Source organism: Lichenostomus cassidix, unplaced genomic scaffold, assembly GCF_008360975.1.
Source record: "Lichenostomus cassidix isolate B80296 unplaced genomic scaffold, HeHo_3.0 HiC_scaffold_38, whole genome shotgun sequence".
NCBI classification, from domain to species: Eukaryota; Metazoa; Chordata; class Aves; order Passeriformes; family Meliphagidae; genus Lichenostomus; species Lichenostomus cassidix.
In genome coordinates this window covers 721,165-748,809 of record NW_028147440.1, presented here as the reverse complement: position 1 = coordinate 748,809, position 27,645 = coordinate 721,165, and the positions used below count along the sequence as shown (strand labels likewise).

Sequence of the window (27,645 nt, the reverse complement as noted above, 5' to 3'; positions counted from 1 at the left end):
AAGTCCCCCAGTGACTCCCAGTATAAACCAGTGACTCCGGTGACCTCCCAGTGACCTCCCAGTTACCTCCCAGTGATCCCCAGTAACGCCAGTGACCTCCCAGTAACTCCCAGTCCATCCCAGTTCACTCCCACTCCCTCCCAGTCCATCTCAGTTCCATCCCAGTATAAACCAGTTGCACCCCAGTCCCTCCCAGTCTATTCCCAGTCCCTCCCAGTCCCTCCCAGTCCATTCCCAGTTCATCCCAATCCCATTCCCAGTTCACCCAGTTCATTCCCAGTCCCTCCCAGTTTCTCCCATTCTCCTCCCAGTCCATCCCAGTATAAACCAGTTGCATCCCGGTTCCCTCCCAGTCCATCCCAGTTTCTTCCCAGTCCAATCCCAGTTCATTTCCAGTCCATCCCAGTTTATCCCAGTTCCCTCCCAGTTCATCCCAGTATAAACCAGTTCAATCCCAGTCCCTCCCAGTCCATCCCAGTCCCATCCCCGTATAAACCAGTTCATCCCAGTCCATTTCCAGTCCATCCCAGTTCCCTCCCAGTCCCTCCCAATCCCTCCCAGTCCATCCCAGTCCACCCCAGTTTGCTCCCAGTTCCCTCCCAGCCCACCCCAGTCCCTCCCAGTACAAACCAGTCCAATCCCAGTCCCTCCCAATCCATTCCCAGTCCACTCCCAGTCCATCCCAGTCCCTCCCAGTTTATCCCAGTTCAATCCCAGTCCATCCCAGTCCCTCCCAGTTTATCCCAGTTTATCCCAGTCCATCCCAGTCCATCCCAGTTTATCCCAGTTCACTCCCAGTTTATCCCAGTTCACTCCCAGTCCATCCCAGTTCACTCCCAGTCCATCCCAGTCCGTTACTGGTTTATTGGGGGAGGGGCTCTCAGCTCGCCCCTCCCCCCTCGCCCCTCCCCCCCCGCGGCTCTCCCAGTTCTCCCAGTTCTCCCAGTGCAGCTCCGAGTCTGGCCGAGAACAGCTCAGGGTCCTGGGGGGAGAGAGAGACCAAAATTGACCAAAATTAGACCAAAAAATGGCACAAAAATGGCCCAAAAAATGGCCAAAAAATAGCCAAAAAATGGCCAAAAAATGGCCAAAAAAAGGCCCAAAATAGACCCAAAATTAGCCCAAAAATGTCCCAAAATAGTCAAAAAATAGCCCCAAAATAGCCAAAAATAGACCCAAAAATGTCCCAAAAATAGCCAAAAAATGTCCCAAAATAGCCAAAAAATAAACCCAAAATAGCCCCAAAAATAGTTTTAAAATAGCCCAAAAATAGCCCAAAAATAGCCCAAAAATAGTCCAAAAATGTCCCAAAATGGACCCAAAAATAACCAAAAAATAGACCCAAAAATGTCCCCAAAAATGTCCCAAAATAGACCCCAAAATAGCCAAAAAATAGCCAAAAAAGGTCCCAAAATAGACCCAAAATTAGCCCAAAAATAGCAAAAAAAAATCCCAAAAAACAACCAAAAAAAGTCCCAAAAATGTCCCAAAATAGACCCAAAAAATGTCCCAAAAATGGCCAAAAATAGACCCAAAATAGTCAAAAAATGTCCCAAAAATGTCCCAAAATAGACCCAAAATAGACCCAAAATAGACTCAAAAATAGCCAAAAAATGTCCCAAAATAGACGCAAAATTCCTCCCAAAATAGCCAAAAAATAGCCAAAAAATGGCCCAAAAATAGACCCAAAATTCCTCCCAAAATAGCCCAAAAATAGCCAAAAAATATCCCCAAAATGTCCCAAAAACTAGTCCAAAATAGACCCAAAAATAGCCCCAAAAATAGCCAAAAATGTCCCAAAAAATAGACCCAAAATAGCCCCAAAATAGACCCAAAATAGCCAAAAATAGACCCAAAAATAGCCAAAAAATAGACCCAAAATATCCCCAAAAATGTCCCAAAAATGTCCCAAAAAAGACCCAAAAATAGCCAAAAAAGGTCCCAAAAATAGCCAAAAATGTCCCAAAAAATAGACCCAAAATTAGCCCCAAAATAGCCAAAAATAGACCCAAAAATGTCCCCAAAATAGCCAAAAAATGTCCCAAAATAGACCCAAAAATAACCCAAAGTAGACCCAAAAATAGCCAAAAAATATCCCCAAAATGTCCCAAAAACTAGTCCAAAATAGACCCAAAAATAGCCAAAAAATGGCCCAAAATAGACCCAAAAGTAGCCCAAAAAACGTCCCAAAAATGTCCCAAAATAGACCCAAAATTAGCCCAAAAATAGCCAAAAAAATCCCAAAAAACAACCAAAAAAAGTCCCAAAAATGTCCCAAAATAGACCCAAAAAATGGCCAAAAATAGCCCCAAAAATAGTAAAAAAATGTCCCAAAATAGCCAAAAAATAGCCAAAAAATAGCCAAAATATAGCCAAAAAATAGCCAAAAAATGTCCCAAAAATAGCCCCAAAGTATCCCCAAAATATCCCAAAATTCCTCCCAAAATAGCCCCAAAAATAGCCCTAAAATATCCTAAAATATCCCCAAAAATAGCCACAAAATAGACCAAAAATATTCAAAAAATATCCAAAAAATAACCCCAAAATCTCCCAAAATCCCCAAATCCCCCCAATTCCTCCCAAAAATCCCAAAATTCCCCCAAATCCCCCCAAAAACCTTAAAATTCCACCCAAAAAGACCCCAAAAATCACCCAAATCCCCCCAAAAATCCTCCCCAAAATCCCCCAGATTCCTTCCCAAAACCCCAAATATTGGGGCATTTTTGGGGGGATTTTTGGCAGGATTTGGGGAGATTTTTGGGGTGATTTTTTGGGATTTTTCAAGGGGTTTTGGGAGATTTTTTTTGGGATTTTTGGGGGATTTTGGGAGATTTTTGGGGGGACTTTTTGAGGGGCTTTGGGGGAATTTTGGGAGATTTTGGAGGATTTTTTTGAGGATTTTGGGAGATTTTTGGGGCTTTGGTGGGTGGGGGATTTGGGTGATTTTGGGGTGATTTTGTGAGATTTTTGGGGAGATTTTGGGGGCAATTTGGGGGTATTTTTGGAGGAATTTTTGGGAGACTTTGGGTGATTTTTTGGGGTGATTTTGGGGTAATTTTGTGGCACTTCTGGGTGATTTTTTGGGATAATTTTGGGGTGATTTTGGGGGATTTTGGGTGATTTTTTAGCGTAATTTTGAGGCAATTTTGGGTGATTTTTTAGAGTAATTTTGGGGTGATTTTGGAGCAATTTTGGGTGATTTTTTGGGGATAATTTTAGGGTGATTTTGGGGATTTTTGGTGGGTTTTTCAGGATGATTTTGGGGCAATTTGGGGTGATTTTTTGGCGCAATTTTGGGGATTTTGGGGGGATTTTTGTGGGAATTTTTTGCAAGTTTTTTTGGCAACTTCGTGGGATTTTCAGGGTGATTTTTTAGGGTAATTTTGGGGTGATTTTGGTGCAATTTCAGGTGATTTTTTGGGATAATTTTGGGGTGATTTTGGGGCACTTCTGGGTGATTTTTTGGGATGATTTTGGGATAATTTTGGGGTGATTTTGGGGCACTTCTGGGTGATTTTTGGGGATAATTTTGGGGTGATTTTGGTGCAATTTCAGGTGATTTTTTGGGACGATTTTGGGATAATTTTGGGGTGATTTTGGGGCACTTCTGGGTGATTTTTTGGGGTGATTCGGGGATGATTTAGGGCAATTTTGGGTGATTTTTTGGGATAATTTTGGGGTGACTTTGGGGATTTTTGGGGCCATTTTGGGGCATTTTCTGGAGATTTTTGCAGGGATTTTTGATGAGATTTTCAGGGTGATTTTGGGGCACTTTCAGGTGATTTTTTGGGACGATTTTGGGCTAATTTTGGGGTGATTTTGGGGCACTTTCAGGTGATTTTTTGGGACGATTTTGGGGTGATTTGGGGTGATTTTGGGGTTCCCCTGACCGTTTTTGGGGAGCTCTCCCTGCAGCAGATGTGAAGCAGCACTGAGCTGTCGCCCCTGCCGGCAGTGAAGGAAACCCCGTAGCCGTCCTGGTGGGGCTGGGGAAACCAGTACAGACCAGTAAGGACCAGTATGGACCAGTTAGCGACCTCCAGTGATCTCCCAGTGACCACCAGTGACATCCCAGTAACTCCCAGTAAATCCCAGTGACCTCCCAGTAACCCTGAGTCCATCCCAGTCCCTCCCAGTAACCTCCCAGTGACCTCCCAGTGCCTCCCAGTAAATCCCAGTGACCTCCCAGTAAATCCCAGTGAACTCCCAGTAACCCTGAGTCCATCCCAGTGCCTCCCAGTAACTCCCAGTGACCTCCCAGTAACTCCCAGTAACCCTGAGTCCATCCAAGTCCCTCCCAGTCCCTCCCAGTGACCTCCCAGTAATCACCAGTAAAACCCAGTAACCTCCAATCCATTCCCATTCTCCTCCCAGTCCATCCCAGTCCCTCCCAGTAACTCACCATTGCCACCCCAGTCCCACCCAGTAAGTCCCAGTAATCCCCAGTGACCTCCCAGTGACCTCCCAGTAACCCTGAGTCCATCCCAGTCCCTCCCAGTAACCTCCCAGTGCCTCCCAGTAACCTCACAGTGACCTCCCAGTAAATCTCAGTAACCCCCAGTGACCCTGAGTCCATCTCAGTCCATCCCAGTCCCTCCCAGCAACCTCCCAGTGCCTCCGAGTAATCCCCAGTGACCTCCCAGTGCCTCCCAGTCAATCCCAGTAACCCTGAGTCCATCCCAGTAATGCCCAGTGACCTCCCAGTAACCCCCAGTAAATCCCAGTGCCTCCCAGTAACCCCCAGTGACCTCTCAGTAACTCCCAGTGCCTTCCCAGTCTCCCCCAGTTCTTCCCAGTCCCTTCCAGTCCCTCCCATTCCCCTCCCAGTTCCATCCCAGTCCCTCCCAATCCCATCCCAGTCCATCCCAGTCCCTCCCAGTCCATCCCATTCCCCTCCCAGTTCAATCTCACTCCCTCCCAGTCCCTCCCAATCCATTTCCAGTCCCTCCCAGTCCATCCCAATTCCTCCCATTGCCATCCCAGTCCCTCCCAATCCCCATCCCAGTCCCTCCCAATCCCCATCCCAGTCCCTCCCAATCCCCATCCCAGTCCATCCCAGTCCTTCTCAATCCCATTCCAGTCCCTCCCAGTTCAATCTCAATCCCTCCCATTCCCATCCCAGTCCATCCCAGTCCATCCCAGTCCCCTCCCAGTCCATCCCAGTCCATCCCAGTTCCCTCCCAGTCCCTCCAGGTCCATCCCAGTTCCCTCCCACTCCCTCCAGGTCCCTCCCAGTCCATTTCCAGTCCATCCCAGTCCATCCCAGTCCCTCCCAATCCCCATCCCAGTCCTTCTCAATCCCATTCCAGTCCCTCCCAGTTCAATCTCAGTCCCTCCCAGTCCCTCTTTATCCCTCCCAGTTCCTCTCTATCCCCTCCCACTCCATTCCCAGTCCATCCCAGTCCCTCCCAATCCCATCCCAGTCCCTCCCAGTTCAATCTCAGTCCCTCCCATTCCCCTCCCAGTCCACCCCAATTCCTCCCATTCCCATCCCAGTCCCTCCCAGTCCCTCCCAGTCCATCCCAGTCCCTCCCACTCCTTCCAGGTCCCTCCCAGTCCATTTCCAGTCCCATCCCAGTCCCTCCCAGTCCATCCCAGTCCCTCCCAGTCCCTCCCAGTACCCACCGGGTTGAACCCTGCTCCGGCCGGCCGCAGGGGGTGTGGCAGCAGCGGTGGGTGTGGTCGGGGGGAGGAGCTAAAGGCCAGAGCCCAGGGCTGCCCCAGCACCTGGGCGGGGCCGGGAGATGCTAATTAGGCCACGCCCACTGCCACACCCCACTGCCAATCAATTGTCACGTGTCTCAGGCCACACCCACCTCCTTATATGGCAATTGAAGCTAAGCCCCACCCCTTCCTGATTTAGGCCACGCCCATTGCAAGCCACACCCCTTGGGCCAAGCCACACCCTCTCAGGCCACACCCACCTCCTTATAAGGCAAAGCCCCAGCCCTGCCTGATTTAGGCCACGCCCCCTGAAAAGCCACACCCTCTCAACCTAAGCCACACCCTCTCAGGCCCCGCCCACCTCCTTATATGGCAATTTAAAAATAAGCCCCCACCCCTTCCCTGTTTAGGCCACGCCCCTCAAAAGCCACACCCTCTCAGGCCACACCCACCTCCTTATAAGGCAATTTAAGCTAAGCCCCGCCCCTACCTCGTTTAGGCCACGCCCCTACACCACACCCTCTCAAGCCACACCCACCTCCTTATAAGGCAATTTAAGCCCCAGCCCTGCCTGATTTGGGCCACGCCCCCTCAAGCCACACCCTCTCAGGCCACACCCACTTCCCTATATGGCAATTTAAGCTAAGCCCCACCCCTTCCCTGTTTAGGCCACGCCCCTCAAAAGCCACACCCTCTCCATCTAAACCCCACCCACTTCCTTATATGGGGATTCCTAGCCAAGCCCCGCCCTCTTTCAGGCCCCACCCACTTCCTTATATGGCAATTAAAGCCCCACCCCTTCTTGATTTAGGCCACGCCCCTCAGGCTAAACCACACCCTCTCAGGCCACACCCACATCCTGATATGGCAATTCCTAGCCAAGCCCCACCCTTTCTTGAGCAAAACCACCCCCTCTTTCAGACCACACCCACTTCCTTGTATGGCAATTCCAACCAAGCCACACCCCTTATCAAAACCCTGACCCCTCCCAGGCCACGCCCATCTCCTTATATGGTAATTCAGCGAAACCCCGCCCATTTTTGAGAAAGACCACGCCCTCTTCTCAGGCCACATCCACTTCCTTATATGGCAAGTCTTAGCCAAGCCACACCCCCTTGCTTTAAACCACGCCCTCCTCTCAGGCCACACCCACTTCCTTATATGGCAATTCATCAACCCCTCCCATTCTTTCTAAAGGCCACGCCCTCTTTCAGGCCACACCCACTTCCTTATAGGGGAACTCCCAGCCAAGCCACACCCCCTTTTAGGCCACACCCACCACCTGCAAGCCACACCCTTTTGGGCCAAACCCCGCCCCTCCCAGGCCACACCCATCTCCTTAAAAGGCAATTCCCAGCCAAGCCACACCCCTTTGGGCCACACCCACGTATATGGCCATTTCAGCCAAGCCCCGCCCCCTCCCAGGCCACACCCACTTCCTTATATGGCAACACAGCCAAGCCACACCCCCTCCCAGGCCACACCCACTTCCTAATATGGCAATCCTGCCAAGCCCCGCCCCCTCCCGGGCCACGCCCTCACAAAGCCCCACCCACCTGGGTGAGGAACGGTGGGCGGAGCTTCATCTGATTGGCCACAGCCGCCAGCGCCTGCAGGTGGCGCTCCAGCCCCGCCCCCGTCATGGCGGCTCGGCGGCGAGCGCGGCCGTGGGAGAGAGCGGCCTGGAGTAGGGCCCGGCGCCGACCCCGCTGGGAACCCAAAAATATCCCAAAATTCCCAAAATTAGTGACCCCAAAATTCCCAAACTTCATCAGAGAGCAGAGCCCAGCGGCGACCCCGATGGGACAGAAAATAGCCCAAAATTATCCAGAAATCCCAAAATTCTGAGACCCCAAAATCCATCAGAGAGCAGAGCCCGGCGCCAACCCCGCTGGGACAGAAAATATCCCAAAATTCCCAAAATTAGGGACCCCAAAATTCACCAGAAATCCCAAAATTCATCAGAGAGCAGGGCCCGCCAGCGACCCCGATGGGACACAAAAATATCCCAAATTATCCCAAAAATCCCAAATTTAGGGACCTCAAAATCCATCAGAGAGCAGGGCTCGGCGGCGACCCCGATGGGACAGAAAATATCCCAAAATTCCCAAAATTAGGGACCCCAAAATTCACCAGAAATCCCAAAATCCATCAGAGAGCAGGGCCCGGCGCCGACCCCGCTGGGAACCCAAAAATATCCCAAAATTAGGGACCCCAAAATCCATCAGAGAGCAGGGCCCGGCGGCAACCCCGCTGGGACAGAAAATATCCCAAATTATCCCAAAAATCCCAAAATTCTGAGACCCCAAAATCCATCAGAGAGCAGGGCCCGGCGCCGACCCCGATGGGGGACAGAAAATATCCCAAAATTATCCAGAAATCCCAAATTTAGTGACCCCAAAATTCATCAGAGACCCCAAATTCCTCACCTTTTCCACCTTTTTTTGCTTCACTTTTCCCACCATTTTCCTCTCAAATTTTCTTTTTTAGTCTACTCCAATTTCTCTTCATTTCCCACCCCAAAAACACCCCAATTTCCCAAACCCCAATTTTGGGTTTTCTCTCTCCCCATTTCGGGTTCCCAAACCCAATTTTGGGATATTTCTCACCCCAATTTTGGGTTATTTCTCACCCCAAACCCCAATTTCAGGTTCCAAACACCAATTTTGGGTTATTTCTCACCCCAATTTTGGGCTCCCAAACCCCAATTTTGGAGTATTTCTCACCCCAAACCCCAATTTTGGGACATTTCTCACCCCATTTCGGGTTCCCAAACCCCAATTTTGGGTTATTTTTCACCGGAATTTTGGGATATTTCTCACCCAAATTTCTCACCCCATTTCTGGGTTCCCAAACCCCAATTTTTTAACCAATTTTGGGATATTTCTCCCCCCAATTTTGGGATCCCAAACCCTATTTTGGGATATTTCTCACCAGAATTTCCCAAACCCCATTTCTGGTTCCCAAACCCCAGTTTTGGGACATTTCTCACCAGAATTTTGGGATATTTCTCACCCAAATTTCTCACCCCATTTCTGGTTCCCAAACCCCAACTTTTTAACCAATTTTGAGATATTTCTCACCCAAATTTCTCACCCCATTTCTGGTTCCCAAACCCCAACTTTTTAACCATTTTTGGGGTATTTCTCACCGGAATTTCGGGATCCCTCAGTGCCTTTTCCAGCTCCAGCACAGCTCTGCTCACTCCTCTCACTCCATCAGCGCGACCCTCCAGGAACAGCCGAGTGGGAATTGGTTCATAGGTGAGGGCAGGACCTCGTTCCTGGGAAAAAAGGGATTTTTGGGGGAATTTTGGGAGTTTTGGGGTCTCTAGGATGGAGTTTTGGGTTGGATTTGGGGGAGTTTTGGGGAGAATTTGGGTGTTTTGGGGTCTTTAAGATGAATTTTGGGACCCTCAAGAAACAGCCGAGTTGGAATTGGTTCATAGGTGAGGGCAGGACCTCGTTCCTGGGGAAAAAACCACAATTTTGGGGATTTTTGGGTAAATTTTGGGGAGTTTTGGGGTCTCTAGGATGGAGTTTTGGGTTGGATTTGGGGAGTTTTGGGGTCTTTAAGATGAATTTTGGGACCCTCGAGGAACAGCTGAGTGGGAATTGGTTCATAGGTGAGAGCAGGACCTCGTTCCTGGGGAAAAAAGGGATTTTTGGGTAAATTTTGGGAGTTTTGGGGAGAATCTGGGGAGTTTTGGGGTCTCTAGGATGGAGTTTTGGGTTGGATTTGGGGAGTTTTGGGGTCTCTAGGATGGATTTTGGGACCCTCGAGGAACAGCCGAGTGGGAATTGGCTCATAGGTGAGGGCAGGACCTCGTTCCTGGGGAAAAAAGGGATTTTTGGGTAAATTTTGGGAGTTTTGGGGTCTCTAGGATGGAGTTTTGGGTTGGATTTGGGGAGTTTTGGGGTCTTTAAGATGGAGTTTGGGACCCTCCAGGAACAGCCGAGTGGGAATTGGTTCATAGGTGAGAGCAGGACCTCGTTCCTGGGGAAAAAACCACAACTTGGGGATTTTTGGGTAAATTTTGGGTAAATTTTGGGAGTTTTGGGGAGGATTTTGGGAGTTTTGGGGTCTCTAGGATGGAGTTTTGGGTTGGATTTGGGGAGTTTTGGGGTCTCCAGGATGGATTTTGGGACCCTCCAGGAACAGCCGAGTGGGAATTGGTTCATAGGTGAGGGCAGGACCTCGTTCCTGGGGAAAAAAGGGATTTTTGGCTAAATTTTGGGAGTTTTGGGGTCTCTAGGATGGAGTTTTGGGTTGGATTTGGGGAGTTTTGGGGTTTCCAGGATGGATTTTGGGACCCTCGAGGAACAGCCGAGTGGGAATTGGTTCATAGGTGAGAGCAGAACCTCGTTCCTGGGGGAAAAACCACAATTTTGGGGATTTTTGGGGAAATTTTGGGAGTTTTGGGGTCTCTAGGATGGAGTTTTGGGTTGGATTTGGGGAGTTTTGGGGAGAATTTGGAGAGTTTTGGGGTCTCTAAGATGCAGTTTGGGACACTTGAGGAACAGGAGAGTTGAGAATTTGCTTGTAAGAGAGACCTTCCTGGGAAAAATGGAATTTTTGGGGAATTTTTGGGGAATTTTTGGAGAATTTGGGAATTTTGAGGTCTTTTGAGATGGAGTTTGGGACTCCCATGTGGAATTTTTGGGGTTTTTGGATGAATTTTGGGGTTTTTGGGTCTCACCCTCAGTAGCACCAGCAGCAGCATCTCCTGGTCACTCTCTGGACTCCCTGGGTGGATTTTGGGGTTCCAGGGATGGATTTTTGGGGGTTTTGGGGTCCCTGGGATGGATTTTTGGGGTTTCTGGGTGTATTTTTGGTGTTTCTGGGGTTCCCAGGGATGGATTTTTGGGGGTTTTGGGTGTATTTCTGGGGGTTTTGGGTTCCCTGGGGTGGATTTTTGGGGTTTTTGGTTTCCCTGGTTGGATTTTTGAAGTCTCAGTGATGGATTTTGGAGTCCCAGGGATGGATTTTTGGGGTTTTTGGGTGTAATTTTGGGGTCCCTGGGATGGATTTTGGGGTTTTGAGGGTCCCTGAGATGGATTTTTGGGGTTTTGGGGTGTATTTTTGGGGTTTCTGGGTGTGTTTTTAGAGTTTTTGGGGTTCCAGGGATGGAGTTTTGGAGTTTTTGAATGGATTTTTGGGGTTTTTGAATGGATTTTTTGGGTTTTTTGGGCTCCCACAGATGGATTTTTGGGCTTTTTGGATGGATTTTTGGGGATTTTGGGTGGATTTTTGGGCTTTTTGGATGGATTTTGGGGGTTTTTGGGGTTTTGGGGTGTAATTTTGGGGTTTTTGGATGGATTTTGGGATCTCACCCTGAGCAGAGCCAGCTCCATGGCCACTGGCAGCATCTCCTGGTCACTCTCTGGACTCCCAGGGATGGATTTTTGGGGATTTTGGGTGTATTTTTGGGGTTTTTGGGGTCCCAGGGATGGATTTTTGGAGTTTTTGAATGGATTTTTGGGGTTTTTGGATGGATTTTTGGGGTTTTGGGGTCTCACCCTGAGCAGAGCCAGCTCCATGGCCACTGGCAGCATCTCCTGGTCACTCTCTGGACTCCCTAGGTGGATTTTGGGGTCCCAGGGAGGGTTTTTTGGGGTTTTTTGGGGTTTCTGGGTGTATTTTTGGTGTTTTTGGGGTTCCCAGGGATGGATTTTTGGGGTTTCTGGGTGTATTTCTGGGGGTTTTCGGGGTCCCAGGGATGGATTTTGGAGTTTTTGGTTTCCCTGGTTGGATTTTTGAAGTCTCAGTGATGGATTTTGGAGTCCCAGGGATGGATTTTTGGGGGTTTTGGGGTCCCTGGGATGGATTTTTGGGGTTTTGGGGTGTAATTTTGGGGTCCCTGGGATGGATTTTGGGGTTTTGAGGGTCCCTGAGATGGATTTTTGGGGTTTTGGGGTCTATTTTTGGGGTTTCTGGGTGTGTTTTTAGAGTTTTCGGGGTTCCAGGGATGGATTTTTGGAGTTTTTGAATGGATTTTTGGGGTTTTTGGGTGGATTTTTGGGGTTTTTGGGTTCCCACAGATGGATTTTTGGGCTTTTTGGATGGATTTTTAGGGATTTTGGATGGATTTTTGGGGTTTTTGAATGGATTTTTGGGGTTTTTGGTCTCACCCTGAGCAGAGCCAGCTCCAGTGCCACTGGCAGCATCTCCTGGTCACTCTCTGGACTCCCAGGGATGGATTTTTGGGATTCCCAGATGGATTTTTGGGGATTTTGGGTGTATTTTTGGGGTTTTTGGGGTCCCTAGGACGGATTTTGGATGATTTTTGGGGTTTTGGGGTCTCACCCTGAGCAGAGCCAGCTCCATGGCCACCACCAGCATCTCCTGGTCACTCTCTGGACTTCCTGCAGCTCCTGGGGGAATTTGGACTGAAACCACATGGAGCTGCAGGTCCTGAGCCATGGCCTGGAACTGCTCCTGGGCCTGGGGAAGGAGCTCCAGAACCTGCCAGAATAATCCCAAAAACATCCCAAAAAATTTCTAAAATATGCCTGAAATATTCCTCAAAATATCCCTGAAATAATCCTAAAATATTCCAAAAATATCTCAAAATATTCCTGAAATATACTGAAATATTCTGGGCCTGGAACTGTTCCTGGGCCAGGGGAAGGAGCTCCAGAACCTGCCAAAATAATCCCAAAATAATCCTAAAATAATCTGAAAATAATCCCCAAATATTCCTGAAATATCCCTGAAATATTCCTAAAATAATCCTAAAATATTCCTAAAATAATCTCAAAACATTCCTGAAATATCCAAAAAAATTCTGGATCTGGAACTGTTCCTGGGCTTGGGGCAGGAGCTCCAAAAGCTGCCAAAATAATCCCAAAAATAATCCCAAATTATCCCCAAAATTCCTGCTGAACCCCAAAATATCCACCCAAATCTCCTCCCAGTACCCCAAATTTCCCCTAAATTTCCCCGATTTTCCTCAATTTCCCCCAAATTCACCCCAAATTTCCCCAAATCCTCTCCCAGTCCCTCCCAGTGCTCCCAGTACCTCCTCAGGCAGCTCCCAGTGCAGCTCCTGGGGGCTCAAACCCCCCAAAATCCACCCCAAATCCACCCAAAATTCCCCCAAATCCCCCAAAATCGCCCTAAAAACCCCCAAATTCCCCCCAAATCCACCCCAAAATCCCCCAAATCCCCTCCCAGTCCCTCCCAGTTCTCCCAGTACCTCCTCAGGCAGCTCCCAGTGCAGCTCCTGGGGCTCTTGGGGGTCTCTGGTGTCACCCCAGTACCCCAAATTCCTCCAAAATCCCCTCAAAAATCCCCAAATTTCCCCCAAAATCACCCTAAAAATCCCCACATTCCCCCAAATTCACCCCAAATTCACCCCAAATCCCCTCCTAGTCCCTCCCAGTCTCTCCCAGTGCTCCCAGTATCTGCTGGGGAAGCTCCCAGTGCAGCTCCTGGGGGCACAAACCCCCCAAAATCCACGCCAAAATCCATCCCAAAACCCCCCCAAATTCCCCCCAAAATCGCCCTAAAAATCCCCAAATTCCCCCCAAATCCCCTCCCAGTCCCTCCCAGTCTCTCCCAGTCCCTCCCAGTGCTCCCAGTACCTGCTGGGGCAGCTCCCAGTGCAGCTCCTGGGGGTCTCTGGCATCTCTCCTGACCCTTCAGTACCCCAAATCCCCCCAAAATCCCCAAATTCCCCCCAAAATTGCCCTAAAAACCCCCAAATTCTCCCCAAATCCACCCCAAATCTCCTCCCAGTCCCTCCCAGTGCTCCCAGTACCTCCTGGGGCAGCTCCCAGGGCAGCTCCTGGGGGCTCAAACCCCCAAAATCCACCCCAAATCCACCAAAATCCCCCCAAAATCACCTTAAAATCCCCAAAATCACCCTAAAATCCCCCAAATTCTCCCCAAATCCCCTCCCAGTCCCGACCAGTGCTCCCAGTACCTGCTGGGGCAGCTCCCACTGCAGCTCCTGGGGGCTCAAAACCCCCAAAATCCCCCAAAATCTACCCAAAAATCCCCCCAAAATCGCCCTAAAAACCCCCAAATTCCCCCCAAATCCACCCCAAATCTCCTCCCAGTCCCTCCCAGTGCTCCCAGTACCTCCTCAGGCAGCTCCCAGCGCAGCTCCTGGGGGCTCAAACCCCCCAAATCCCCCAAAATCTACCCAAAAATCCCCTTAAAATCCCCCCAAATTCCCCCCAAAATTGCTCTAAAAATCCCCAAAAATCCCCAAATTCCCCCCAAATCCACCCCAAATCTCCTCCCAGTCCCTCCCAGTGCTCCCAGTACCTCCTCAGGCAGCTCCCAGTGCAGCTCCTGGGGGCTCAAAGCCCCCAAATCCCCCAAAATCTACCCAAAATCCCCCCAAAATCACCTTAAAATCCCCAAAATCACCCTAAAAATCCCCAAAATTCCCCCAAATTCTCCCCAAATCTCCTCCCAGTCCTTCCCAGTGCTCCCAGTACCTCCTCAGGCAGCTCCCAGTAGCTCCTGGGCTCAAAGCCCCCAAATCCCCCAAAATCTACCCAAAAATCCCCTTAAAATCCCCCCAAATTCCCCCAAAATTGCTCTAAAAATCCCCAAAATCCCCAAAATCCCCCCAAATCCACCCCAAATCTCCTCCCAGTCCCTCCCAGTGCTCCCAGTACCTCCTCAGGCAGCTCCCAGTGCAGCTCCTGGGGCTCAAAGCCCCCAAATCCCCCAAAATCTACCCAAAATCCCCCCAAAATCACCTTAAAATCCCCAAAATCACCCTAAAAATCCCCAAAATTCCCCCAAATTCTCCCCAAATCTCCTCCCAGTCCTTCCCAGTGCTCCCAGTACCTCCTCAGGCAGCTCCCAGTGCAGCTCCTGGGGGCTCAAACCTCCCAAAATCCACCCCAAATCCACCCCAAATTCCCCCAAAATCCCCCAAAATCCCCCAAAATCCCCAAATTCCCCCAAATCCTCCCAGTCCCTCCCAGTGCTCCCAGTACCTGCTGGGGCAGCTCCCAGTGCAGCTCCTGGGGGCTCAAAGCCCCCGAATCCCCCAAAATCTACCCAAAATCCCCCCAAATTCCCCCCAAAATCGCCCTAAAAATCCCCAAAATCCCCAAATTCACCCCAAATCCACCCCAACCTCCCAGTCCCTCCCAGTTCTCCCAGTGCAGCTCCTGGGGGCTCAAACCCCCCAAAATCTCTCCCAAACCTCCCAAAATCCTCCCAAATCACCCCAAATTCCCCCCAAAATCGCCCTAAAAATCCCCAAAAATCCCCAAATTCACCCCAAATCTCCTCCCAGTCCCTCCCAGTCCCTCCCAGTTCTCCCAGTACCTCCCCAGGCAGCTCCCAGTGCAGCTCCTGGGGGCTCAAACCCCCCAAAATCCACCCCAAATCCTCCCAAAATCCCCCCAAATCCCCCCAAAATTCCCCCCAAATCGCCCTAAAATCCCCAAAATTCCCCCAAATCCACCCCAAATCTCCTCCCAGTTCTCCCAGTACCTCCTGGAGCAGCTCCCAGTGCAGCTCCTGGGGGCTCAAAGCCCCCAAATCCCCCAAAATCTACCCAAAAATCCTCCCAAAATCCCCCCAAATCCACCCAAATCACCCCAAAATCACCCTAAAATCCCCCAAATTCTCCCCAAATCTCCTCCCAGTCCCTCCCAGTGCTCCCAGTACCTGCTGGGGCAGCTCCCAGTGCAGCTCCTGGGGGCTCAAAGCCCCCAAATCCCCCAAAATCTACCCAAAAATCCCCCCAAAATCCACCCAAATTCCCCCCAAAATTGCCCTAAAATCCCCCAAATTCTCCCCAAATCCCCTCCCAGTCCCTCCCAGTGCTCCCAGTACCTGCTGGGGCAGCTCCCAGTGCAGCTCCTGGGGGCTCTCAGGGCTCTCTGGGGTCTCTCCTGTTTCCCCCAAACATCCCCCAGAGCTGTCGTAGCCCAAAGTTCTGTCCAGAGCCAGAGAGAACTGCAGATTTGGGAGATTTTGGGTGAAATTTGGGGATTTGAGATGAAATTTGAGGGATTTGGGGAGAGATTTGAGGGATTTGAGAGGATTTGGGGGAGAAATTGGGGGGAAATGGGGGAATTTGGGGAGAAATTTGAGGGATTTGGGGAGATAAATGAGGTAATTGGGGAGGATTTGGGAGAAATTTGGGGAGAAATTTGGGCACTTTTGGGGATTTGAGGTGAAGTTTGAGGGATTTGAAGGGATTTGGGGTGGATTTGGGGGATTTAGGGAGAAATTTGGGGTGAAAATTGGGGGGATTTGGGAGAATTTGGGTAATTTGGGGAGAAATTTGGGGGATTTTGGGGATTTCGGGGGAAATTGGGGGGATTTGGGGAGAAATTTGAGAGATTTGAGGGGATTTGAGAGATTTGAGTAGATTTGACAGAGAAATTTGGAGGATTTGGGGAGATATTGGGGGATTTGGGATGAAATTTGAGGGATTTTGGGGTGAAAATTAGAGGTATTTGAGGTGAAATTTGGGTGATTTGGGGGGAAATTTCGGGAATTTTGGGTGAAAATTGGAGGAATTTGAGGAGAAATCGGAAGAATTTGGAGAGAGCTCTGTCCAGGACCAGCAAGAACTGAAAATTTAGGGTGAAATTTGGGAGATTTGGGGTGAAATTTGGGGGATTTTGGGGATTTGAGGTGAAATTTGAAGGAGGGAGAAATTTGGGGAGAAAATGAGGTAATTGGGGAGGATTTGGGGGGAAATTTGGGGATGATTTTGGGGATTTGGGGGGAAATTTGGGGTCTGGGATTTGGGATTTTGGGGAAAAATTTGGGAGGATCCCAAATTCAGCATCCCCCAGAGCTGTTGTAGCCCAAAGTTCTGTCCAGAGCCAGAGAGAACTGAGGATTTGGGAGATTTTGGGTGAAATATGGGGATTTGAGATGAAATTTGAGGGATTTGAGGTGGATTTGGCGAGAAATCTGCAGGATTTGGGGGTGGGATTTGGGGTAAAAATTGGGAGGAAATTGGGGGATTTTGGGAGAGTTCTGTCCAGACCAACAAGTGAAAATTTGGGGTGAAATTTGAGGGATTTTAAGGCAAAATTTGGGTGATTTGGGGTGAAAATTGGGGGGAATTTGGGGAGAAATCTGGGTGATTTGGGGTGAAAATTGGAGGAATTTGAGGAGAAATTGAAAGGATTTGGGAAATTTGGGGATTATTTTGGGGATTTGGGGTGAAATTTGAGGGATTTGAGGGGATATGGGGGATTTGGGGTGAAGTTTGGAGAATTTGGGGTGAAATTTGAGTGATTTGGGAGGAAAATTGGGGCATTTGAGTGAAAAATTTGGAGGATTTGGGGGGAAATTGGGGGATTTTGGGGATTTGAGATGAAATTTGAGGGATTTGATGGGATTTGGGGAGAAATTGGGGGGAAAACGTGGTAACTGGGGAAGATTTGGGGAGAATTTTTTGGGTGATTTCAGGACTAAATTTTAGGTGATTTTAGGGCTGTTTTTCAGGTGATTTTTAGGTGATTTCAGGGCTGGTTTTGGGGTGATTTTTGGGTGATTTCAGGGCTGTTTTTTGGGTGACTTTTGGGTCATTTTCGGACTGTTTTGGGTGATTTTAGGGTGATTTCAGCGCTACTTTTTGGGTGATTTTAGTGCTAATTTTGGAGCGATTTCAGGGCCAATTTTTGGGTGATTTTAGGGCTCTTTTTTTGGCTGTTTCTGGGGTGATTTTTGGGTGATTTCAGGGCAATTTTTGGGTACATTTTGGGTAATTTTTGTGTGATTTCAGAGCTTATTTTTGGGCAGTTTCTGGGTGATTTTAGGGCTGTTTTTTGTGTGATTTTTGTGTGATTTTCGGGTGATTTTTGGGTGAACTCAGGGCAAATTTTTGGGTGATTTTGGGGTGATTTTGGCTGCTCTCACCTCCCACAGGTGTCCTGCCACAGGAGGATCTCCCCAGGAATGTTCCACACTCAGCCCAACTCTCCCCGAGGGGAAAACAACCAACGTCAGCGACTTGTCGAACCACCTGGGGGCCAAAAACACCCCAAAGTCACCCCAAAATCGTCACAAAAACACCCCAAAATCACCCCCAAATCCACCCCAAAATCGTCACAAAAACACCCCAAAGTCACCTCAAAATTGTCACAAAAACACCCCAAAGTCACCCCAAAATCGTCACAAAAACACCCCAAAATCCATCCCAAAAATACCCCAAAATCACCCAAAAATCCGTCCCAAAATTACCCCAAAATCCACCCAAAAATTACCCCAAAATTATCCCAAAAACACCCCATAATCACCCCAAAATTATCCCAGAAATACCCCAAAATTACCCCAGAATCACCCCCAAATCCACCCCAAAATTACCCCAAAATCCACCCCAAAACCGTCACAAAATCACCCCAAAAATACCACAAAATCACCCCAAAATTACCCCAAAATCGTCACAAAATCACCCCCAAATCCACCCCAAAATTACCCCAAAATCCACCCCATAATCACCCCAAAATTATCCCAGAAATACCCCAAAATTACCCCAGAATCACCCCCAAATCCACCCCAAAATCCACCCCAAAACCGTCACAAAATCACCCCAAAATTACCCCAAAATTGTCACAAAATCACCCCCAAATCCATCCCAAAATTACCCCAAAATCATCCCAAAATTACCCCAGAAATACCCCAAAATCACCCCAAAATCCACCCCAAAATCACCCCATAATCACCCCAAAATTATCCAAAAATCACCCCAAAATCACCCCAAAATTACCCCAGAATCACCCCAAAAATACCCCCAAATCCACCCCAAAATCATCCCAGAAATATCCCAAAATCACCCCCAAATCCACCCCTAAATCCATCCCAAAAATACCCCAAAATCCATCCCCAAATCACCCCAAAATTATCCCAAAATTACCCCCAAATCCACCCAAAAATCACCCCAAAAATACCCCAAAATCACCCCAAAATCTTCACAAAATCACCCCCAAATCCATCCCAAAAATACCCCAAAACCCATCCCAAAATAATCCCAAAAATACCCCAAAATCACCCTAAAATCCACCCCAAAATCATAGCAAAATCACCCCAAAATTACCTCAAAATCCATCCCAAAAATAGCCCAAAATTACCCCAAAATCCACCCCAAAATCACCCCAAAATTACCCCCAAAACACCCCAAAATCCACCCCAAAATCATCCCCAAAATTACCCCAAAATCACCCCAAAAACACCCCAAAATCCACCCCAAAATCATAGCAAAATCGCCCCAAAATTACCCCAAAATCCATCCCAAAAATACCCCAAGATTATCCCCCAAAAAAGCCCAAAATCACCCCAAAATCACCCCCAAATCCACCCCAAGAACACCCCAATATTACCCCAAAAATACCCCAAAATCATCCCAAAAAAAATCTGGAATCCCAAAATATTCCTGAGTCACAAAATCCCCCCCCAAATCTGCCCCAAAACCACCCAAAATGTGCCCCAAAATTACCCCAAAATCTGCCCCAAAATCACCCCCAAATCCACCCCAAAATTACCCCAAAATCACCCCAAATTCCACCCCAAAAAACCCCAGAATCCCAAAATATCCCAGAGCCCCAAAATTCCCCCAAAACCCAAAAAAACCCCCAAAATTACCCCAAATTCCACCCCAAAAATCCCCAGAATCCCAATTATCCTTGTGACCCCAAATCTGCCCCAATTTCCCCCAAAATTCAAACCCTTTCGGAATTTTTTTAGGGGGGGTTTCAGGTTTTTTTGGGGTTCTTGCCAGCTTCAGGGTTATTTTAGAGTTTTTTAGAGTTTTTTTGGGTTTCTCACCAGTTCTAGAATTTTTTGGGGTTTTTTTTTGGGTTTCTTGTCAGTCTCAGGGTTTTTAGGAGACTTCTTAGAGAATTTTTGGGTTTTTTTGGGTTTTTTTTGGGTTTTGTTCAAAGTTTTTTTGGGTTTTTTTTGGGTTTTGTTCAAGGTTTTTTTGGTTTCTCGCCAGTTTCAGGATTTGTTTTAGGATTTTTTGGGGTTTTTTGGGTCTCACCTGTTGCCAGCAGGTCCCAGCAGCAAAGCTTTGGCTTCCTGATCCAAATCCCCATCCTGGGGAGGATCTCTTTCCTCGGGGGGAAGATCCCAAATTTGGGATTTGGGATCTTCAGTTGGGGATTCAGGATCCTCATTTCGGGATTTGGGATAATTTTGGGGTTTTGAATCCTCAGTTTGGGATTTGAAATCCTCATTTTGGGATTCAAAATCCTCATTTCGGGGTTTGAAATCCTCATTTTTAGGTTTGAAATCCTCATTTTGGGATTTGGGATAATTCTGGGGTTTGAAATCTTCATTTTGGAGTTGGAAATCCTCATTTTGGGGTCGGAAATTCTCATTTTGGGGTTTGAAATTATCATTTTGGGATTTCAAATCCTCTTTTTGGGACTTCAAATCCTCTTTTTGGGGTTTCAAGTCCTCATTTTGGGGTTTAGCATCTCTATTTTGGGATTTGGGATCTCTATTTTGGGGTTTTGGGTTTTTATTTTGGGGTTTGGGGTCGAAGGCGACGACGAAAGGCGAATCCTCGAGGAGCTGGAGAGCAGCAGAGTTGGGACCTGGCTGAGCTCTGAGCAGAGAGTGAGCCTTGGCCCAGAGAGTCCTGGGGAGCAAAAAAATGGGATCAGAGACCCCAAAAATGGGATCAGGGACTCTGAAAATGGGATCAGGCACCCCAAAAACCCTAAAAACCACCCTGAAAACCCTAAAAACCACCCTGAAAACCCTAAAAAATACCCAGAAATACCCCAAAATCACCCTAAATTACCCCAAAATCAGCCCAAAACCTGGCTGAGCTCAGAGCAGAGAGTGAGCCTTGTCCCAGAGAGTCCTGGGGAGCCAAAAATCATAAAAAAACCACCCTGAAAACCCTAAAAACCACCCCAAAATACCCTAAATTACCATAAAATCATCCTTACCTACCCCAAATTTCCTCAAAATCCCCCCAAATCCCTAAAAATCCCCCCAAATTCCTCCCAAATGTCCCAAATTTCCCCCAAAATCCCCCAATTCCCCCCAAAACCCCCCAAATTCCCCCTAAATTTCCTCCAAAATCCCCTCAAATTTTCCCCCAAATCCTCCCAAATCCCCCAAAGTCCCCCCAAAATCCCCTCAAATCCCCAAAATTACCCCCAAAACTCCCCAAATCCCCCATAATTTCCCAAAAATTCCCCTCAAAATCCCCCCATAATTCCCCAAAATCCCCCAATGCCCTCAAATATCCCAAATTTTCTTCAAATTTCCCGAAAAACCCCCAAAATCCCCAAATTTCCCCAAATCTGATTTCCTCCTCGAATATCCGAATCACCCCCAAATTTCACTCAAAATCTCCCCTGAATCCCAAAATCCCCAAAAATTCAAAATCCTCAAATCGCCCCAAAAATCCCCAAATTTCCAAAACCCCCAAACCCCCAAATATCCCAAATCCCCAAAAATTCCTCCCCTCAAATTTCCCCAAATCCCCAAATAATCCCCAAACATCCTCTCAAATCCCCCAAATATCCTCCTTCCCAAATATCCCAAATTTCCTTAAATCCCAATTCCCCAAATTCCCCCCTCAAAATCATCCCCCCAAATCCCCCAAAGCTCCCAAAAAATCCCCCTCAAATTTCCCTAAATGCCCCAGTTTCCTCAAATCCCCAATTCCCTCCCCCAATTTCTCAAATCCCCTCAAATTCCCCCACAATCCCCCCTCAAAAATCCCAAATCCCCAAATCCCTCAAAATTGCAAAATCCCCCAAATCCCCAAATTCCCTTTCCCTCAATAAAAATTCCCCAGTTTCCCCAAATCCTCAAAATCCCCTCCTAAATATCCTCAAATCCCCTCAAATCCCCAGGTTCCTCAAAAAATTCCCCCAACTCCCCAAAATCCCCAAAATCCCCAAATCTAAATATCCTATCCCAAATTCCCTCAAAATCCCCCAAATCCTCAAAATCCCAAATCCCTCCCCAAATCCCCCAAATCCCCAAAATCCCAAAATCCCCAAATCCCCAAATTTCCCTCAAATTTCCCCAAAATCCCCCCCAAATTGCCCTCAAATATCCCAAAATTTCCCCAAATCCCAAATTCCCTCAAATATCCCAATTTCCTCAAAATCCCTCAAAATCCCCCAAATCCCCAAAATCCCCCAAATTGCCCCAAATATCCCAAATTTCAAATTTCCCCAAATCCCCAAATCCCCATTATCAATATCCCCTCAAATTGCCCCCAAAAAAATTTCCCTCAAAATCCCCAAATCCTCAAAATAAATCCCAAATTTCCCCCAAATCTCAAAATCCCCCATTCCAAATTTCCCCAAATTCCCCAAATTCCCCAAATACCTCAAATCCCCAAAATCCCCCCCCTCAAATAAAAAAATTCCTCCCCCAAATCCCCCTAAGTCCCAAATTCCCCTCAAATATCCCAAATTCCCTCAAGTTCCCCAAAATCCCCCCAAATCCCCAAATTTCCCCCAAAATCCCTCAAAAATCCCCCCAAATCCCCCAAATATCCCAAATTTCCCTCAAAAATCCCCTCAAAATCCCAAATTTCCCCTCACCTGTTTCCCGCCGTCAGCACTGCGGGGCTCTGAGGGCTCTGAGGGCTCTGAGGGCTCTGAGGCGCTCGCCCCGCCCCCCGCGCGCTTTTCCCGCCCTTTTCCAGAACCTTCTGGAACTGTCGCTGCAGCTGGGCGGGGCTGAGGGGTTTCCCGCCCCGCGAGCGCAGGGGCAGCCGGAACAGGCGACCCGCCAAAAACACCGCCAGGTGAGCCGACAGGTGAGACCCGCAGCGGAGCGAGTCTGGGGAGAGAGAAATAGCCAAAAATAGCCAAAAATTCCACCCAAAATCCCCAAAAAATCCCACCTAAAATAGCCGAAAATTGACCAAAAATAGCCTAAAAATAGCCCAAAATAACCCAAAAACACCGCCGGGTGAGCCGACAGGTGAGGGCTGGAGCGGAGGGAGTCTGGGGACAGAGAAAACCCGAAATAGCCAAAAAATCCAAAAAATTCCACCCAAAATCCCCAAAAAAATCCCATCTAAAATAGCCGAAAATTGACCAAAAATAGCCTAAAAATAGCCCAAAATAACCCAAAACCACCGCCAGGTGAGCCGACAGGTGAGGGCTGGAGCTGAGAGAGTCTGGGGAGAGAGAAAACCCGAAAAATACCCCAAAAGTCCCAAAAATTCCACCCAAAATAGCCGAAAATTGACCGAAAATAGCCCAAAAGTGCCCAAAAATAACCCCAAACTTCCCAAAATAACCCAAAACCACCGACAGGTGAGCCGACATGTGAGACCCCAAGCGGAGAGAGTCTGGGGAGAGAGAAATAGCCAAAAATCCCGAAAATTCCACCCAAAATACCCCAAATCCCAAAAAATAGTCCAAAAAATCCCAGCGGAAATACCCAAAATTGACCAAAAATAGCCCAAAAATGACCCCAAACTGCCCCAGGTGAGCTGACAGGTGAGGGCTGGAGCGGAGAGAGTCTGGGGAGAGAGAAAACCCGAAAAATACCCAAAAATCCGAAAAATTCCACCCAAAATCCCCCAAAAAATCCCACCTAAAATAGCCGAAAATTGACCAAAAATAGCCTAAAAATAGCCCAAAATAACCCAAAAACACCGCCAGGTGAGCCGACAGGTGAGACCCCGAGCGGAGCGAGTCTGGGGAGAGAGAAAACCCGAAAAATACCCAAAAATAGCCAAAAATTCTACCCCAAATACCCCAAAATCCCAGCGGAAATACCTGAAAATTGACCAAAAATAGCCCAAAATAACCCAAAAATACCCCCAGGTGAGAGCTCAGGTGAGAGTCTGGGGAGGGAGACAGGTGAGAGAGAGCAACCCAAAAAATACCCAAAAATCTCCAAAAAACCCCAAAAAATCCCATCCAAAATAGCCAAAAATCCCACCGGAAATACCCAAAAAATGGACCAGAAATAGACCAAAACCAACCCAAAAATCCCACTTCAAATATCCCAAAAATCTCCCCAAAATCAGCCCCCAAAATATCCTAAAATACCTGAAAAATCACCCCAAAAGACCCCAAAATACCCTAAAAACAACCCAAAATACCCCAAAAACACCCCAAAATACCCCAAAAATGCTCAAAATACCCCAAAGTAGCCCCAAAATTTTGGGGTTTTTGGGGTCCAGGATGGGTTTTGGGGAGGATTTTTGGGGTTTTTTTTTGGTTTTGGGGAGGATTTTTGGGTTTCTTTTGGGTTTTGGAGTGAATTTTTGGGGGTTTTGGGGTGGATTTTTGGGTTTTGGGGAGGAGTTTTGGGGTTTTTTTGGGTTTTTAGGGTGGATTTTGGGGTTTTTGGGGAGGATTTTGGGGTGGATTTCGGGTTTATTTAGGGTCCAGAGTGGGTTTTTGCAGTTCCAGGGTGGATTTTGGGGTTTTTTGGGGGTTTTGGGGTGAATTTGGGGGTTTTTTGGGTTTCTTGGGGTGGATTTTAGACTCGATTTTGGGATTTTTTGGGGTTTTTAAGGTGGATTTTGGGGTTTTTTTTGGGTTCCAGGATGGATTTTGGGGTTTTTTGGGTTTCTTAGGGTGGATTTTGGACTCGATTTTGGGTTTTTTGGGGGGTTTTTGGGTGGATTTTGGGGTTTTTTGGGGTTTTTAGGGTGGATTTTGGACTCGATTTTGGGGTTTTTTGGGGTCCAGGGTGGATTTTGGGGTTTTTTTTGGGTTTCGGGGAGGATTTTGGGTTTATTTAGGGTCCAGAGAGGGTTTTTGGGGTTTTTAGGGTGGATTTTGGGGTTTTTTGGGGTTTTTAGGGTGGATTTTGGGGTTTTTTGGGGTTTTTAGGGTGGATTTTGGACTCGATTTTGGGGGTTTTTTGGGTTTTGGGGAGGATTTTGGGGTTTTTTGGGGGCTTTTAGGGTGGATTTGGGGTTTTTTTGGGTTTTGGGGAGGATTTTGGGGGTTTTTGGGGGCTTTTAGGGTGGATTTGGGGTTTTTTGGGGTTCCAGGGTGGATTTTAGGGTTTTTTGGGGTTTTTAGGGTGGATTTTGGGCTGAATTTTGGGGTTTTTTGAGGGTTTTTAGGGTGGATTTTAGGGTTTTTTGGAGTTTTTGGTGTGGATTTTGGACTTGGTTTTGGGGGTGTTTAGGGTGGATTTTGGGGTTTTTTGGGGTTCCAGGGTGGGTTTTGGGGTGGATTTTGGGGTTTTTTTTGGGTTTTGGGGTGGATTTTGCGTTTTTTTTGGGGTTCCAGGGTGGATTTTGGGGTTTTTTTGGGTTTTTAGGGTGGGTTTTGGGATGGATTTTGGGGGTTTTGGGCTTTTTAGGGTGGATTTTGGGGTTTTTGGGGTGGATTTTGGGGTTTTCTGGGGTTTTTAGGGTGGATTTTGGGGTTTTTTGGGGGTTTTTTTGGGGTTTTTGACTCCCTACCTCGGTGCTCTCCTGGGATCCTCGTCGTGTCGAAAAGTTTTTCGTATTGAGCTGAGCAGGTGGGGAGAGAACCCCGGAACAGCACCTGGGACCCCAAAACACCCCAAAATCACCCCAAAATCAGCTTTAGAAACACCCAAAAGAGAACCTGAAATCACCCCAAAATCAGCCCTAAAACTGCCCCAAAATACCCCAAAATCAGCCTTAAAACTGCACCAAAATCAGGTTTAAAAACACCCAAAATACCCCAAAATCAGCCCTAAAACTGCCCCAAAATCAGACCAAAATCTGCTTCAAAATTAGCTTTAAAAACACCCAAAAATGGACCTGAAATGAGCCCAAAATCAGCCCTGAAACAGCCCCAAAATACCCCCAAATCACCCCAAAATAAACACTAAAACTGCCCCAAAATCAGACCAAAATCTGCTTCAAAACCAGCTTTAAAAACACCCAAAAATCAACCTGAAATCAGCCCAAAATCACCCCAAAATCAGCCTAAAATTACCCAAAAATCAGCTTTAACAACACCCCAAAATCAGCCCCGGAACAGCACCTGGGACCCCAAAATACCCCAAAATCAGCCCTAAAACTGCCCCAAAATCAACTTTAAAAACACCCAAAAATCAGCCTGAAATCACCCCAAAATCAGCCCCAAAATTGCCCCAAAATACCCCAAAATCAGCCCTGAAATCACCCCAAAATCACCCCAAAATACCTCAAAATACCCCAAAATCAGCCCTAAACTGCCCCAAAATCCCAAATTTCCTGCTTTCAACCCCAAATTTCCCCCCAATACCCCAAATTTCCCCCAAACCCCCAAATTTCCCAATTCCCCGGCCTCCTTTCATCCCCAAACCCAAACCCTAAATTTCCCCCAAAAACTCCAAATTCCCCCCAGTATCCCAAATTTTTCCCCAAATTTTCCCCCAAATTTTTCCTTCCCATTTCAACCCCAAATTCCTCCAAAACCCCATTTCCCACCTTGCCATCCCTTTCAATCTCCCCAAATTTCCCCAAAATTTCCCACCCCAAAACCCCAATTGCCCCCAAAATCCCAAAATTTCCCCAAATTTCCCCATTTAAACCCCAAATTTCCCTTTAAACCCCAAATTTCCACCAAATTTTCCCTTAAATCCCGTTTCCTTCCCAAAACCCCAAATTCTCCCCAAACCCCCAAATTTCCCCCCCCAAAACCCCAATTTTCCTTAAATTCCACCCAATTTTCCCAAAACCCCAAATATTCCCCCAGGACCCCAAATTTTGACTTTTAACCCCAAATTTTCCCTTAAACCCCAAATTCCCCCACCAATCCCAAATTTCCTCCTTTCAACCCCAAATTCCCCCAAAAAATCCCAAATTTTCCCCAAATCCCCTCTTTAAGCCCTAATTTTTGCCATTTAAACCCCAAAATCCTCCCATTTAAACCCCAAATTTCCACCCCAAATTGCCCCCATTCCCCAAAATCCCCATTTAAACCCTAACCCTTCCCATTTAACCCCAAACTCCCATTTAAACCCCAAATTTCCCCCAAATTTTCCCCAAAAACCCCCAAGTTTTCTCCAAATTTTCACTTTTAACCCCAAATTTCCCCAAATTCCCATTTCAACCCCAAATTTCCCCATTTAAACCCCAATTTTTCCCTTTCAAACCCCACCCCAAATTTCCCCCAAAATCCCCCAAATTCCCCAAATTTTCCCATTTAACCCCAAATCCTCCCATTTAAACCCCCCAAATTTCCCCTGAAATTGCCCCAAATTTCCTTTAAACCCCCAAATCCCCCAAAACCCAAATTTCCACCCATAAAACCCCAAACACTCCCAAAAACCCCCAAAATCCCCCAAATTCCCCAAATTTTCCCAAATCCTCCCATTTAAACCCCAAATCTCCACCAAATTTCCCCTGAAATTGCCCCAAATTTCCCCTTTTAAACCCCAAATTCCCCCCAAAAACCCCAAATTTCCTCCTTTAAACCCCAAATTTCCCTCCCAAAACCCCCAAAATCCCCCAAATTTTCCCAAATCCTCCCATTTAAACCCCAAATCTCCACCAAATTTCCCCTTTTAAACCCCAAATTCCCCCCAAAAAACCCAAATTTCCACCCATAAAACCCCAAACACTCCCAAAAACCCCCAAATTCCCCCAAATTTCCCCAAATTTTCCCAAATCCTCCCATTTAAACCCCAAATCTCCACCAAATTTCCCCTGAAATTGCCCCAAATTTCCCCTTTTAAACCCCAAATTCCCCCAAAAAACCCCAAATTTCCTCCTTTAAACCCCAAATTTCCCTCCCAAAACCCCCAAAATCCCCCAAATTTCCCCAAATTCCCATTTAACCCCAAATCCTCCCATTTAACCCCAAATTTCCACCAAATTTCCTTTTAAACCCCAAATTCCCCCAAAAAACCCAAATTTCCACCCATAAAACCCCAAACACTCCCAAAAACCCCCAAAATCCCCCAAATTTTCCCATTTAACCCCCAAATCCTCCCATTTAAACCCCAAATTTCCCCTGAAATTGCCCCAAATTTCCCTTTTTAAACCCCAAATTCCCCCAAAAAACCCCAAATTTCCTCCTTTAAACCCCAAATTTCCCTCCCAAAACCCCCAAAATCCCCCAAATT

The 27,645-nt window shown here is 47.5% G+C and overlaps 1 protein-coding gene across 2 annotated transcripts in view; it reads right to left on the bottom strand.

The window, feature by feature from the left end:
• Window positions 1-846: 846 nt before the first annotated feature.
• LOC146422879 (palmitoyl thioesterase CPT1C-like) overlaps window positions 847-27,645 on the bottom strand; it is a 45,148-nt gene continuing 18,349 nt past the window's right edge. For both annotated transcript variants that reach the window (XM_085045640.1, XM_085045641.1), the window contains 11 exons: window positions 25,025-25,109; window positions 22,182-22,422; window positions 19,643-20,245; window positions 17,524-17,629; window positions 15,475-15,597; window positions 11,971-12,129; window positions 8,816-8,947; window positions 7,221-7,373; window positions 5,626-5,727; window positions 3,891-3,986; window positions 847-982 (listed from right to left, as the gene is read on the bottom strand). In XM_085045640.1, coding sequence (XP_084901766.1) covers window positions 881-982; window positions 3,891-3,986; window positions 5,626-5,727; window positions 7,221-7,373; window positions 8,816-8,947; window positions 11,971-12,129; window positions 15,475-15,597; window positions 17,524-17,629; window positions 19,643-20,245; window positions 22,182-22,422; window positions 25,025-25,109 — 1,902 coding nt within the window. In that variant the 3' untranslated portion in view covers window positions 847-880. The remainder of the gene's footprint in view (window positions 983-3,890; window positions 3,987-5,625; window positions 5,728-7,220; window positions 7,374-8,815; window positions 8,948-11,970; window positions 12,130-15,474; window positions 15,598-17,523; window positions 17,630-19,642; window positions 20,246-22,181; window positions 22,423-25,024; window positions 25,110-27,645) is intronic.